Source organism: Peromyscus leucopus, chromosome 5, assembly GCF_004664715.2.
Source record: "Peromyscus leucopus breed LL Stock chromosome 5, UCI_PerLeu_2.1, whole genome shotgun sequence".
Classification (NCBI taxonomy): Eukaryota; Metazoa; Chordata; class Mammalia; order Rodentia; family Cricetidae; genus Peromyscus; species Peromyscus leucopus.
In genome coordinates this window covers 111,459,524-111,475,480 of record NC_051067.1, presented here as the reverse complement: position 1 = coordinate 111,475,480, position 15,957 = coordinate 111,459,524, and the positions used below count along the sequence as shown (strand labels likewise).

Genomic DNA, 15,957 nt, shown 5'->3' with positions numbered 1-15,957 from the left:
GATGCCACTATTAACAGCCCATTTGATTCTTTGGTATGATCTAATTTAAAAACAGCTAACTTTTTTTTCAGTTAATGAAGACATTTAGATTGAGTTGCTATGTTAGAGTGAAGAGCATACCAGGGCAGGTATTTGACTGAAACACTGATGTTTCTCAGCTGCCTATTTTGACTAGCAGCTGGCCTATGAAGCCACAGGAAGTCCTGCTATTGAGTTTGTTCTGTGTTTACACTACCCACGTGGTGTGATTTTCTACTAAGAGCCATCAGAGGAGACACAACAGGCTCATTTCTCTGATTTTAAGTCAGAACACTTAGCAACAGCAAGATGTCCACACAGGTTGTGGAGTAACCGTGAAATGGAAACCCTTTCTTTACCTGCTCTCTCTGAGTGAGGTTGCAGGGTTGCCTACATCCGGAGTGTCTGTCTTGAAACAATTCCAAGATAAACCCTTTCAGCACTGAAAACTCTGGAGTGAAAAGCCAGCATGAGGGTCTCATGTCAATCTGTACTACAGCTTTAATCACTCTTGAGGTTAGAGAGCAAAGGGCCAATACCCAATAAACACAGTCTACTGATTGCAGGTTCCAGAGCTTTCCACAAGCAGGAAGGAGATGTTTACACTTAGGTAGCATGATTGAGAAAAGGAAACACTTTCTTTATAGTCCCAGCTAGGTCGGGTCACAGGGGTGTCTAAAAGGGTTTGAAATAACTCAAAGAAAGGTTTAATAATCCCCTCCAAAAAATAAAGTGTCACATCGACAGCTCCTCTTCCCCACCCCACCCTCTGGGGACTATCCGCCACTGCGGTGAGTGGGAGGGGTCATGAAGTTACCAGATTTCTTCATGATTTGTAAAATAACATCACGGGAGAGGAAAGCATGAAGCAAGAGTTCAACTCTTGACAGGGGTTTGGTTTGTGGTTTGATTACTGGAACAACCAGTGACCTTGGCTGACATTGTGCAAACACAGAATTGGAAGGGAAGGAGGTGGGGTAGGACCTTGAAGCATAAAAGGCTCAGCAGAAGTCACCACGGCACGGACCTTCCAGAGATCGGCAAGAGAGGCCCAAGATGAGGTGAGTCCACGGTGCACATCTCACACTTGGAGCACTCAGTGTAGAAGTCTGTGGGAGTTACAGAAAAGGAATGGGGTCAACGGGCTAAGGTTCTAGGCAAGTCAAGCCCATGACCTGCAGGCCACATACTGCTTAGGATAGCTGTGAATTCACGCAGCTCCACACAAAACTGTAAACTTATAGCATTATGAAATCTTCTTTCTCTCTTTCTTTCTTTCTTTCTTTCTTTCTTTCTTTCTTTCTTTCTTTCTTTCTTTCTTTCTTTCTCTCTCTCTCTCTCTCTCTTCTCTCTCTTCTCTTCTCTTTCTTTCTCTTCCTTCTTTCTTCCTTCCTTCCTTCCTTCCTTCCTTCCTCCCTCCCTCCCTCCCTCCCTCCCTCCTCTCTCTCTCTCTCTTCCTCCCTCCCTCTCTCCCTCCCTCCCTTCCTTCCTTCTTTGCTTGCTTCCTTCCTTCCTTCTTCCCCCTTTTTTGCAACTTAATTGTGCAGTTTGAGTTGTGAATTTTGTAGGTGATAGTCATACTGAAATGTTAAAGGCAGGATGTGCCTGGAACCTCAGTGAGTGAAGGGCCAGTGACTAAACTCCTCCTCCTGCATCCATGAGAGATGGGCTTTCAGACGGGCTGTCTATCTCTAAGGAGAACCTTTCCCCTTAAGATTATAAAGGTTTTGTTTTGACCAGGCACAAAGCAGCTTCTTGGAATATTGACTGTGTCTGTTAACCAACCTCCTGCTTTTAATGAAAGAAAGACAACAGCCACACATTTTAGTGATACCATCAAGGCTCTCAGATTTTATCAAAATAGGGAGACTTTGAAGGTTGAGAAAAAACTAGAAGTAGAACATCACCAAGAAATTCCTGACTGGCCGGGGTCTGCTGGGATTTGGTTACCTTTTAAGTGTGGTCTGGGCACCAGTGATGGCCACAGTCATGCCTTTAGGAAGCCAGTTTTCTCCAGGTAACCATCTGGCATTCTTGGGTTTGATATACCACCCTTGAAAGGCAAATACCAAGTAACAGGAAGAGCCAATCATGAGTTAGGGGTGATGGTGCCTACCCAGTGACTCTAGGAGCTGAGGTGAGCTGAGCCTGGGAGTTCAGGAGTTTGTGACAAGCCTGGGCAACAAGTGAGGCTGTGTCTTAGGAACAACAGCTATGACAAATTATACACTAAAACAAGCTTGTAGTTATGGGAACTTTCAAAAAGCAGTGAGAATAGCAAAATAAACCTTAGCCATCACCTTTAAGTTAGCTACACTGTACTAACAGCAGAGGCTTCTTGCCGGACATCATGATCATCACGAGAGAAGAGGGTCACAGCTCTGTACCTCCTCTCCACTGTTCCTCTTTTCTCACCCCACCTCCCTCAGCTTTTTTGAGACAGTCACTTGTGATGTAGCACGGGCTGTTCCCAAACCCCTGATCCTCCTGCCTCTGCCTCAGAGTGTGGAGAGTTGGGATGGCATATATTACTACCACACTGGTGGTGCCTTCCTTCCTCTGTTACGGTCGTCCCTGTCTGGAGCTTGTCCAGAACTCCCAGTGGCACAGAACTTGCTGGTATGTCTGGAATTTGCTGAAGCCTGCGGGGTTTAATAATCCCCTCCAAAAAATAAAGTGTCACATCGACAGCTCCTCTTCCCCATCCCATTCTCTGGGGGTTCGCCACCACTGTGGTGAGTGGGAAGGGTCATGAAGTTGCCAGATTTCTTCATGATTTGTAAAATAACACCACGGGAGAGGAAAGCATGAAGCAAGAGTTCAACTCTTGACAGGGGTTTGGTTTGTGGCTTGATTACTGGAACAACCAGTAATGCAGCTCCTTGGCCTTAGCATTTCATTTTCTTTCTTTACTAGCTGCTTAATGGGAAGTGTGTGTGTGTGTGTGTGTGTGTGTGTGTGTGTGTGTGTGTGTGTGGTGTGTGCACACGCAAGGAAACCACATGTACAAAGAGACCACCTGTACATTTCTTCTTGCCACCTCTCTGCAGAGCCCTGGGAGCTATCGTCACGCTCCTGCTGTGGGGACAGCTTTTTGCTGTGGACTTGGGCAATGATGCCATGGATATGACTGGTGAGTCTCTGGGTGTTCCCAGGAACTATGCACCCCAGCTGTGGCCCAGTCTGGCCCTATCAAAGCTGCACTGTGTTAGGGAAGACCCAGTTCCTCTTCCTGTTCTCTTCTTTCCCAGATCTGTGGGACCTCCCTTCCTCAGCTTCCACTCGGGGGTGGAGGCAGTCTGGTGTGCAGGGCTGACTTTTCCCAGGGAGCCACCTGAACATCCACGGCCTTTCCTGGCTTCTTTTTGCTTGGCAGATGACAGCTGCCCAAAGCCCCCGGAGATCCCTAATGGCTACGTGGAGCACTTGGTTCGCTATCGCTGCCGCCAACACTACCGACTGAGGACTAAAGGCGATGGTAAGGCCTGGATGAGCATCTCTCCCTGCACACCCCTGGTCCTGTCTGGTGTTCCTAGGATGGAGAGGGCTGGGGTACCTGGCCAGAAACTTCATGAGTACTGCCTGGAGTCAGGAGAGTTAGATTCGAATAAAGTTTCTGTCTCCTGTGGGTGGCCCTGCTGCCGACTAAGTGGGCCCAGCTTCCTGTTTTGTTTTGGTTGAGAGGCAGCAACCCCATGGCCCCTGTGGCTCGGGAGTGCCGTCTTCAGCTATGGTATTGGGCAGGCTACTATGTTCTGACAGCTTCTAAGGACTTCACTGTGTCGTTAAAGCGCCTGCGGTTCTGACAGACTCTTTTTTCTGGAGAGATACTCCTAGTTTCATTTTTCCGACAAGGAAACAGGCTGAGGTAGTCTACGAGAGGCAGAGTCCAGGGCTGAATCCTGACTTCTTCCTTTCCTCGACTGACATCTGTCAGGACTGACTCCTGGCCTGCCAGGCGCAACGTGACCCGAGGCACAGTACCCCGGGCCTTCCTTCCCTCCCGTTCCTCCAACTCTTTAAGCCTTCTTGATAGACGTCTCCTCATGCTACCCCGGGGCCAGACTTGCTTTCTCTGAGCTCGTCTCCTCCTTTGTTTCAGGAGTGTACGCCTTAAACAGCGAGAAGCAGTGGGTGAACGCAGCTGCCGGAGAGAGACTCCCCGAATGTGTGGCAGGTGGGTGCTGGGGTCTCAGAACACGGGCAGGGATCGAGGCTAGAATGTGGCCGAGCCACGTTCCGCTTGTGTGGACTGAATATGTGAGAGCCAAGACAGAGTTTAGAGAGAGCCACAGCTGGCAAGGCAGGGCAAGATGCCTCTCAGAGAGCTTAGTAAGTGTCCTGCTCATTTAGGCCAAAGGGGGCTGGCCCTCCATAAGAACACCTGCTTACAGAGACCTGGTCAGAGGTAAAATGAATGCCCCAGGAAGGACCAGGCTAGGGTGGGCATAAGCTGAGCCCACAAGGGGTAAGGCAGGGTGTGGGGGCATCTGGGACTCCTGCAATCCATAATTCTCCCCTCTTCTGCCTGGATGAGGACTTTGCTCAATTTCTACTATCAGTGGCAGGAACTGCCAACCTCTTTTGGGTTAACTTCACCATCCATAAAAAAGTCTATGTTCCTGCTAATGCTGCCGCGGGGCCATCTTTGTCAGAGAATGAAACACACACACAGCTTCCAGCCCTTTCCCTGAGTTTCAGAGAATTGTGGAATTTTTGTGTGATGATGTTTATGTATGTATGTAAGTAGGTATATATATTTATATAGTAGTTTACCAGCCACGGTTTAAAACAGATTCTTAGTCACTTAATGTGTAAGTACTAGAAACGAGGAGCAGGAGGCAAGGGCAGAGTGTTCGACACTGATAGGTGGAGCAGCAGTGGCCGACACTTCCAGGGCCTCCGCAGGCAGGGCCCCGCTCCCCACTGCCGTTCACATTCCTCCCTCCCTGTGCAGAGTGTGGGAAGCCGAAGCATCCTGTGGACCAGGTGCAGCGCATCATAGGTGGTTCTCTGGATGCCAAAGGCAGCTTTCCTTGGCAGGCCAAGATGGTCTCCCGCCACGAACTCACCACGGGGGCCACACTGATCAGTGACCAGTGGCTGCTGACCACGGCCAAAAACCTCTTCCTGAATCACAGTGAGAGTGCCACAGGCAAGGACATTGCCCCGACCTTAAAACTCTACGTGGGCAGACAGCAGGAGGTGGAGATTGAGAAAGTGGTTGTCCACCCCAACCGCTCTGTGGTGGACATTGGGCTAATCAAGCTCAAACAGAAGGTGCCTGTCAATGAGAGAGTGATGCCCATCTGCCTGCCATCCACGGACTACGTGGCCACGGGCCGCATGGGCTATGTGGCTGGCTGGGGGCGGAACGCCAACTTTAGATTTACTGATCGCCTCAAGTACGTCACGCTGCCGGTGGCTGACCAGGACAGCTGTGTGCGGCACTATGAGGGCAGCACAGTGCTCGAGAAGAAGGTCCCCAAGAGTCCTGTTGGGGTACAGCCCATCTTGAATGAACATACCTTCTGCGCTGGCATGACCAAGTTCCAGGAAGACACCTGCTATGGCGATGCTGGCAGTGCCTTTGCCGTTCACGACCTGGAGCAGGACACCTGGTATGCAGCCGGGATCCTGAGCTTTGATAAGAGCTGTTCTGTAGCTGAGTACGGCGTGTACGTCAAGGTGAACTCCATCCTGAACTGGATTCAGGAAACCATGGCCAGTGAATAGTGCAGGGCTGACGGGAAGGCTACGCTCAGTCGGACAGGCTGAGAGCATTGGTTACCATGGATGAGGGGGCGGTGTAGGGACAGGACATAATCTGAGGGGTGCTAGCCCTGCACTGCTCAGTCAATAAAAAAGAACTTGCTTATGACCCCATTTGTAGTCTTTGATTCTCATTTACAGTACTGGGTGGCCAAGAAGCATGGTGGACTGGAAAAATGTGACACCCCCCCCACCATCCAGAGGTGCCAGAAAACCCCTAGGGTGCTGTAGACTGTCTGTCTTGGGGCATCGTGTTTATGAAATCCAGGTCTAAGGGAGATCACTGTGACCCTTGCTTTTCAGTCAAGGAAAAAGACTCGGAGAAGTGAAGTGCTTTGGTTAAATTCACTCAGCCATTTAACGAAGGAGCTGAGCTTGATCCTGGGTCTGCTTGGATGCAAACCCTGAGCTCATTGAACGTATCTTGTCACTTCTCTGAAGAGGAAGGGGTAAGCCCAGGAGGGGTGTGAGCCCAGAGTGGGACAAGGGTTGTGACAGAAGACTTCTGTTTGTGCTTCCATCTGCCAGTGCCCCAGACACCAAAACAGGCACGTGCAGGCAGGCTATGGACTTAACGGGGTCCTCACCACAGCTCAGCCCACAGATTTGCTCAGTAACTTAAGCTCCCTGGTTGTTACTTGTCCCCACATCTTTTCCATTAGGGATGAATACTAGTAACTCTCCAAAGTCCCCTGGCTGGGATGCTCTGGGACTTGGCTGAGTTGGGGTCTCTTCCTCGGTGGAGAAACTCACCCTGCACTGGGGGCTGGAGACAAGCCACATGCCCTTCTACCTCAGAAATAAAGGAGTCGAGGAAGAGACATCAAGCTCTCCTCTCTGAACATTCCTTGTCCCAAGCCTTCAGAACAGGCCTTCTCTAGTCTACCTTCTCATCGTGCCAAACACAGCCTCTCTTCAAAGCATATAAGGCCACCAGGGATGTGCTTACCTGCATCCTCAGTCACTGGTGCATCTCTCCAGGGGGCGCTATGGGGCCAAGGGACACAAGGACCTATATTCTAGAACCTGGGAGAAACCAGCCAGAAACTCGAACAGCACAGTCCTGTACACTCGGCCCGACAGCAGGTGGCTGGCCACTCCCTAGGAGGGAAATGGGAAACCTGGCCCTTCCTCCATTTCTTGGTCCCTCCATAGCAGGCCTCCTGCTTGCTCCCCAGCAATGTTTCTCCTTTCCTGCACAAGGACTTTCTCTTCTCTCCCCAGAGACCGTTCTCTGTCCAGAAGTCATTTAGAGTTATATGGCATCTAGCTCAGGACAGGGCATGTAGCACATGCTTAATAAATACTGGTGGAAGTGAAAACAACCAAGATAGGAGCTAAGACATGAATCCAGACTGCAGGGGCCCCTCTGCCCTCACCCCAGCCCTCAGGAGGAAAGATGGAAGTATTCTTCCTGTGTGGGTTCTGAGATTTTGCTGGCACCTGAGCACTTAGGCCAAAGCACAGAAGACCTATTGGATAGGTTGAGTTGGACAAAGAAATTTTATTCTTCCATAGGATGTGGAGGAAGATTTCGAGTTCACCCAGGAGCTCAGTAACATTAGAGACCTGACCCTTACGATCCCCGTGCACTAATTTTCATCCCGTGGGCCTAAGGTGGCTGTCACAGCCCATGAATCATAAGGAGGGGGTAGGAAAGAACTCTTTTCCCGTCCCTGAAGTGTTCTCGACTGTAAGTAAAGGACATGAAAAACCCTGACAGCCTTCTTCCTGTGCCACATCCATTAGAATCGGGTCCCATTTCACATTTCTGGGACGGGCAAGCTTAGAAAGACGCAGCTGACTCCAGGGCTGGCCCCGAGGTGACCAGGCTGCCACAAGCCTGGATCTCTGCCGGTAACAAGTCTCCTGCTGGCCAGCAGGTCACAGGCTGCTTGGCCACAGACCTCCAGCTCTGACCTACTGTCTCGTTCCAGAGTGCAGGGATAACAGCCACCATGAGGTTTAAGAGAAACAGAAGTTTCCTGAGGTTGGGCCAGGGGGACCCTGGAAGGCCAACTAGTCTTCAAAAGCCGCTGGAATCAGCAAACCCCACAGGCTTTTCCCCCTTAACAATTCTGATATACCTTTGGTCTTGAGTCCTTGAAATAAGCAGCAGTGGCACTGTCTTCTGGGGAGCTCTGTCCCTTACTTCCCAAGGAAGTAACTTGTTGTTTAGCTTAAACTATGCTGGATGGTGAAGGGCCACATTTTCCTCTTGCCAATTTAATAGCCTGCCAGCTGTAAATGAACCGCCTAGGGCAGTGGTTTCAGTCCATGCCAGGAAGGTTCCGAAAACAAAAGAACTCTCCTGTACTACAGAATGTTCATTATTTCAAGAGAAGCTGGGATAGGAAGGAGCAAAAGAGGCAAGTGAATGGAGGCATGGGGAAGGGGAAGGGTGTGTGTGTGTGTGTGTGTGTGTGTGTGTGTGTGTGTGTGTATGCACAGACATGTATGCACAAACTGTTCTTACAGTGTCTAGGAGGATGCATGACCTTAAGGGGGAAAGACAAGTCCAGATAAAAGGAAGTTACAAAGACCACCCGAACACTGTTGCCTGACTGCTCTGAGGCTCTCAGGGAATGGACACTCAGGCATCCGGATTCTTGGAGTACTGGGGCTTCTGTGCAGGGGCCGTTGATTACAGCACATCAAATGGCTTTGCAGGGCCAGTGAATGTGTCTCTGCAGGACTCCAGACCACAGGCCCTCTGGGTTCAGGCCCTGTTTCCAGTCACGACTCTTTCATCTTCAACAGCTGTGAGTGTGCTAAATGTCTTGATAGAGGAGGTCATATTTGGGGATATTCTTGGGATCAATAGGACTCTGGACAATAAGTTTCCCCCTCATTGCTCCCCGGTAGATGACTTCAATCAAATCCATGAAGTCTTGTTTGGTTTTGAAGCTTCCCACAAACTTAGTGTGATCGGGAGACCTGCAGCACAGAGGGAAATAACCATGGTCAGAACTTTCCAGTGTGTGAAGCCTGCTGGTCAGCAGCAAGCAGTGGCCTCGTTCTCCCTTCTTGTCTGGGAAGCTCTCCACCTGTGGTCTGAGCCCTGCCTTTCCCCAGGTATAGTACACAGGACTATATGCAGGGCTGTGAGCAAAGTCTGGGTGTGGGAAGACGCGGCCTTTGCATTCCTTTCCACATCTCTACCATGTAGAGTCAGTTCTCTGAATACTGGAGTAGGCAGAGTTTGCTCAGTGTCTCTGTAAAGGCCCACTAACTCATCCCAGTCTCTCAAGTTCTCCTCACCGACACTGCTGAGTTGTGGGGATTAATAATCTTCCAAATTATTTTAAACATCAGGTATATTGCTTGCAGAAAAATTTAAAAGAGAAATAAAGTCAGCTGTGAGGCCAGAAGTCACCTTTTGATGTATACGTTTCCAGTTCTGCGTGGGGGTGCGTATTCTATTTATTTTGTTAAGATAAGAATCATGTCACAAACTATTTAGTAATGTGATTTTACAACTAATTATTTGCCCCAGAGTTGTAAAATATGCATCTATAATATACTTTTAAACTCCTAGAAATGTAATTACTGGGTTAAAAGACGAAGCACTTAAAAGGTGTTTGACATTGTGTCCTGCATTCCACGTAAGAAGGTTGTACTAAATTAACAGAGGAACCAACTCGTAGGAGGATAAGCAGCTCCAAACAGTGTGAAACTCATCTCCATCAGGTAAGGAGAAAGCAGACACACCTCCCCAGAGTGAGGGAGACCACAATCCTAGACACAGCCAACGGTACTCAGATAGGGGTGTGAACAGGATGGAGGGGAGGGCATTAGAAGATATCACGTGACTTATTTTGACAGGCCTTTTTGAAGAATGACTTCAAAATTCTCTGAGTGGCAGAAGACACTTGCAAGAGAGAAGTGTGTCTTCCTGGCAGGAATGCTTCTTTTATAAATGCCAACTACCAGCCCCCAAAGCTTAGGAACCAGGGATTTTCTTGCAATGGATTTTATTTTATTTTATATTCTACGCTCAGCTACTACCTAATGTAGATATTCTACATTTTCTATACCTAAGGATGGTTAGTCAGTACTTCAAAAGCTATACTATTTTTTTCATATTTAAGTTAGAAATTAAAATTTGCTAATCATACTTGAAAACTCACATTTTGCACTAAAGTTTCATAAAAAATAGAGAGCATCAAATAAGGAGACAGTACTCACTTAGCCAGACTCGGAGCCAACAGAAAAGTAAGTGAGCTCCTGAACCTGCCTTGATGGAACCAACGTTCCAGACTGTAGAGTCAACTTAACTTACCCATAGTCCACTTTCATGTGCTGCCCATTGAAGAAAAACACAGTAGATGGAATGTAGCTGATGTCAAAGTACTGCGTATAGACTGGTGTGTGGTCCACGTCTACCAGGTAAATAGCAGCCATTTTACTTAAGTCGGCAGAAGTCTTCGAGAGCTGTGAACGACAAGATGGATGCGAGGTGCATGATGCTTCTTTTGTGAAACGTACTATAATACCGTATGTGAAACTTACTATAACGTTTATTTATTTATTTTGAGAAAAATTTTGTTTGAGAAAATACCTGAACCAAGAATGAAGCCCATTTGAATTCCTCATAAGACACATTCCTGGAACTTGCTATGTAGACCAGGTTGGCCTTGAACTCAGAGAGGTCTACCTGTCTCTGCCTCCCAAGTGCTGGGATTAAAAGTGTACACTGCTATGCCCAGCTAGACATATTATTACTGTTCAGAGGGTGGATCTCTGTTGATAGGGTCAGGAGAAGGCACTGTGTGGTTGTTTGAATGAGAATGACCCCCATGGGCTCATATATTTGAATACTTGGGTTCCCAGTTGGCAGAACTGTTTGAGGATTAGGAGGTGTGGCCTTGTTGGAGAAGATGTGTCATCATGGGCAGGCTTCGAGGTTTCAAAAGCCCATACTGTTCCCAGTTAGCTTTCTATGTCTTCTGCTTGTGTTAAGATGTGAGCTCTCAGCTACTTCTCCAGCACCATGTCTGCCTGCCTGCTGCCATGCTCCCTGCCATGATGGTCATACATTCCAATCCTCTAAAACTATGAGCCCCAAATAACCTCTTTCTTGTATAAGTTGTCTTGGTTATGGGGTTTTGCCACAGCAATAGAGAAGTAACTAAGACATGTTGGGGACAATATTTTCTTTGGTTTTGTTGATGTTTGATTCTTGCTTTCTTTGAGACTAAGCTTTTTTTTTTTTTTTTTTTTTTTTAAAGTTTTATTTATTTGTGTGTGTGCAGGGGGTGGGGGGTGGGGGTAGGACAGGTATATGTGTGTTACAGTGCATGTGTAGAAGCCAGAGGACAATTTTCTGGGGTCAGGTCTCTCCATCTTAGTGGCAAGAGCCCTTACCTGCTGATCCATCCCATGGGCTCATGTGTGATTATTTTTAAGAAAGAAATCTGTACTTACTTAAAGAGAGCTGGGAGCAGAGCTCAGTGCTAGAGCATGAGGTCTAGTTTCAATGCTCGGTACTTCAAAACAAAAACTATAGATCCTGACAAACCCACATGCAACAACTCAGGACACTCACATAGATGCTGACTCTCCCCACTCTTTCCTCCTAGGAATGAAAAGCAGAGAAGTGCCTGGTGCCACCTCCCACGGGCTAACTGTCCTCAGTGCTTTGCACTTGTTAACCTACTTAACAGTCAGTGCATGAGCTGTGCACTTAGCATCCCCATTTTACAGATGACTAAGCTGAGGCAGAGGAGGTAATTATAGGACACAACCCTAAGCAGCAGGGGTAGGATCTCAACTTTGGAGGCTTGGTTTCAGAACCAATCAATCTATATATTTGTTTGGTTGATATTGGGCGTTGAACTCAGGGCCTCATACACAAGAGGTAACTGTTCCTGAACTATACTTCTAGCCTAAAATCTATACTTTTTCCCATAGCTATAAGTATACATTTCTGATCATCTTTTTCCAGGTTAATATATCTTTCTTACTTATTGACTGGTGTGTGTGTGTGTGTGTGTGTGTGTGTGTGTGTGTGTGTGTCCCATGTGTGAGTGTGGGTGTACATGGACATCAGAGGACAACTTTTCAGGATTCAGTTCTCTCCCTCCACTGTGGGTTCCACAGATTGAACCCAGGTTGGACTTCTTGTGCAGCAAACACTCCCCCGCTGAGCCATGTCACCAGCCCCACACATTCACTTTAATTACATAATGCTACCCTTACATTTGGTCCCCACAGGTGACTGCCACAATAGAGATGGATGGGTGGGAAGAGATGTCAGTCCTTGGTTCCATCTCCATGATAAACAGAGACAAGAAAAAAAAAATAGTGACTCTACCTCCTAATTTCCCTCTTTACTAATTTGAGTGTGAAGACATGCTGTGAAACTTGACCTCTCTACCAGGCCATTCTAGGAGCAGCAGACAGTAAAGCTTTGGCAGCCAGGGAAACAGTTCAGACCCCACTTCACAACTTGTACACCCTGGAGGGGTTTCTGCAGTTCCGTATGTGACTGTTGAAAGGACACTGTTCAGACACTTGGTGTTGACATTTCCTGCTCTCCCACTGCCTGAATTTTCAATTAAAACTGTTCATTTAAAAATTCACTTACAATATCATCCAGCTGCAGACAGACAGGGTCCTCGTCCCTCCCGAACCTGAGAACCAACACCTTCTCCGCAGTGCTTTTGATGGCCTGGTCCACTTCTTTCTTGCTAGTCAGTTTGGGCAAGAGGAAGCTCATCTTGAAAGACTCCAGCGTTAGCCTGCACTACCAATTTTGCAATGTTTACAGGCCGTTTTGATGAATCGGCTGAGTCCTAATGTACAGAACAAAACGACACCATTTGGCATCAGCCATGCGTTCAGGTGATTTAAAAAGAAACATTTCAGGAAGCCTTGTTTAGTGAAGAGTCCCCACCCCTCACCTGGCATCCCCGGGCCCAGCTTCCAGATCTTCATGTGCACCAGGTAACTGCTTTCAGTAATTTCTCTTAGAAGCACATGAGAAATTATATACCATACCAGAAGAACATATACACATTTCTGTATTCCCCCCACCCCGTTTATACAAGAGAGAGAGATTGTAGGATAAGCCAGTGGTCCAGCAAATAAGAGACGACACCCTCAGATGTGGGGACTGGAGATTTAGTTAGAACAGAATAGGAAGACAAGGTGAAGCCTGTGACTGCCGAGCGCTGTCCCCACTCAATGGTCCTGCGGAGCCGTGGGCAGCTGGGTAGGGAGGCAGCTGCCCAAGGAGAGGCTGGGCTGCAGCTAAAGGTAGCTGCTATCCCCACCCCCCCAACACCACTGCCTGACTCTATACGGAAGCAGGACTTATGGGAAGTGCTGAGGCAGACAAGCTTGCTGATCTCTGCAGTCTAGAGGAAGAGGAGTGGCCACAGAGGGGGAACAGCAGAGGCTCAGGACGGAACTCACCCATCTCCCTGCACTTCGCATTGTTTTAAATCTAACGTTTAATGAGACTCCCACAGCCCTACATAGAAAACTTCTGGATTCTCTAACAGTAGCACACCATTTCACATGCAGACCATACTTCCTTGGTCCTTCATGATGGACGTTAGTATTTTCTCAGGCCCTGGCTTAAGGAGTCTTCCTAGGTGTATTTTATCACATTTTAAGCGTGTGGAGCTAGGCGGTGGTTGCGAACACCTTTGACCCCAGCACTCAGGAGGCAGAGGCAGGCAGATCTCTGAGTTCTAGGCTAGCCTGGGCTGCAGAGTGAGTTCCAAGACAGCCAGGGCTACCTAGTGAAACCCCGTCTTGGAAAACACCACCAACAAAAAAGTGTGTGGAAGTCACAATTAAATAAGTGAATCAAAAGATGTTGATAGAGCGGCCTAATTGGATCTTCTCTTTGCCTCTTTTTGGTGCTGGGTTTCTTATTCTATAGACTAGTTTGTTCTGTTACACTTCTAGCTATAAGACAAAGGCTAGAATTTGTGCTACAAAATTGCTAGTCTAGCTCCTAATATTATGGAAGAAACTTCGCATCCGAGGAGTGCTCTGACTGAAGAGCCATTATTGAGGGCATCCACAGGAGACGTGACCGAGAGATTAGACACTTGGGATTCAGTTTCCGGGTTTGTTAATGCTATGAAGCCTGAATTCTTTCACCTCTTTCATCAAAAATTACATTTCAGGTATCAACCGGGCTGGGAAGATGGCATAGTTGGTAAAGTGCTTGCCTGGCAGTTGTGAGGATTGAGTTTGATTCCCAGAATCCATGTTAACAGAAGCCTGGTGTGTGAGCATATGCTTATGATCTCAGTACGTGGGAGATTCCTGGGGTTTTTATGGCCAGTCAGCCTAGCCTATTCAATGAGTGGCAAGCCAGCCTGAGACCTTGTCTCAAAAAGACCAAAGTGGGGGCCGGGCGGTGGTGGCGCACGCCTTTAATCCCAGCACTCGGGAGGCAGAGGCAGGCGGATCTCTGTGAGTTCGAGGCCAGCCTGGGCTACAGAGTGAGTTCCAGGACAGGCTCCAAAGTTACACAGAGAAACATTGTCTCAAAAAAAAACCTCACCCCCCCAAAAAAAGACCAAAGTGGGTGGCAGCTGAGACATAATATTGTCTCTTTGTTAGAATCCAAGCAAACAAATTCCTGTGCTACTAATAAAAAGAGGAAGGGAAAGATGTGTGGTCAACAGAGAGGCCCCACGTGGTACTGGACAAATGTTGGAAGGAGTAGGAAACTGAGACCATATCTAAGACAATGTCCACATGAAGGATATAAATGAGAATCATAAAAGAATGAACACTAAATACATTTGGAAAGTCCAGTTTTGCAAGCAAAGAACAGCGAATTAAAGGCATATTTAAGAAATGCATAAAGTTGACAAACATTATAATGTAACAGCATTGGCATTGTAGACGGTATCACAAGCAATCTAGACATGGGAGTTTTGGGAGGATGTTCACTGGTTGTGTGCAAAAGTACTGTATTATATAAGGGACCTACACATCCTTGGTTTGCTCTCACCGGGGTCTCCTGGGACTGATTCCCTGTAAAGACCAAAGGAGGACTGCACATGGAATTCTTTTAAACTAAGGTGAGGTGCCCTTTTTGCTCTTAATAAACTTTCTGTTCAAGAGTTAAAAAAAAAAAAGTTGACAAACATTAAATAAGACAGTAACACACAGTGGCAAGAGAGTGAAGAAAGGGGCAGGCAGGAATGTTGGAATTCAGAGACAAAACCTCTTTGGAAAGAAAACTAGCATATTCTTTACACAACAGCTCTATTTTGAGAATATGAGCAAAGACACAGACTTATGTTCACAGGCTAATCAACACATTTATCATGGCAAAAGCTGCAAACAGCCAAAATGTCCATCAACAGGATATTGATAATAGTAGTCCTGTGATCTATCTTTTTTTTTGGTTTTTGAGACAGGGTTTCTCTGTGTAGCTTTGGAGACTGTCCTGGAACTCACTCTGTAGCCCAGGCTGGCTCGAACTCACAGAGATCCGCCTGCCTCTGTCTCCCGAGTGCTGGGATTAAAGGCGTGCGCCACCACCACCCGGCTCTGAAGATCTATCTTACACTGTCATTGAAAAAAGTTATGAACCAGTATGTAAAGTCTGATTCTGCTTTTTGTAAATATTTAATATATAATAGTTACAAAGGAAAATGGAAATAAATACCCCAAGATACCATCAAAGGACATATCTGAACATGAACAGGCAGGTGATTATTATTTTTATTATTACTATTATTATTATTTACAGTAAGGGTCTCACTACTTAGTAGCCCAGGTTGGCTTTGAATCTGTGGCAATCTTCCTGTCTCTGCCTTACAATTGCAGGGATGACAGGCGTGTACCACCACGCTAGGTAGGTAACTTTTATTTACGTCAGGGCAGACATGTCTACTTTGCAAAATACCCCGCGCATGTGTTTTTACAAGATGCCGGTGGTTGGGTTACTCCTGGTCCACAGGTGCCAGGGAGGACACTTCAAACCACCCGTCAGCAAACCCGGACTCCTTCACGGGGTCGCCAGGGCACAACTGTCTCCTTCCTCAGTCCCAACCCGGGAAAGGACCTTAACCCCAACTAACCTGGGCTGGTGCTTAGAAACGCTTCTTTGGCCTGCAAACCCTTACAAGCGGAAGTGAGAGACATGGACGCAGAAAACGAACGTATCACCGCGCGCCCCCGGCAATA

At 47.4% G+C, this 15,957-nt stretch overlaps 2 protein-coding genes across 2 annotated transcripts; one reads left to right on the top strand and one right to left on the bottom strand.

Annotated features, from left to right (window-relative positions):
- Positions 1–970: 970 nt before the first annotated feature.
- On the top strand, positions 971–5,904 carry LOC114708077 (haptoglobin). Its single transcript, XM_028891075.2, has 5 exons — positions 971–1,079; positions 3,069–3,151; positions 3,395–3,496; positions 4,121–4,195; positions 4,976–5,904. The coding sequence occupies exons 1-5, from the start codon at positions 1,075–1,077 to the stop codon at positions 5,752–5,754; spliced, it is 1,044 nt and encodes a 347-aa protein (XP_028746908.1). The 5' UTR covers positions 971–1,074; the 3' UTR covers positions 5,755–5,904.
- A 1,366-nt stretch (positions 5,905–7,270) lies between these two features.
- On the bottom strand, positions 7,271–15,937 carry Txnl4b (thioredoxin like 4B). The gene is made up of 4 exons (XM_028891077.2): positions 15,852–15,937; positions 12,380–12,587; positions 10,073–10,224; positions 7,271–8,727 (listed from the first exon to the last, which is right to left on the bottom strand). Exons 2-4 carry the CDS (start codon positions 12,509–12,511, stop codon positions 8,562–8,564), a joined length of 450 nt encoding a protein of 149 aa, XP_028746910.1. The 5' UTR covers positions 12,512–12,587; positions 15,852–15,937; the 3' UTR covers positions 7,271–8,561.
- Positions 15,938–15,957: the final 20 nt, after the last annotated feature.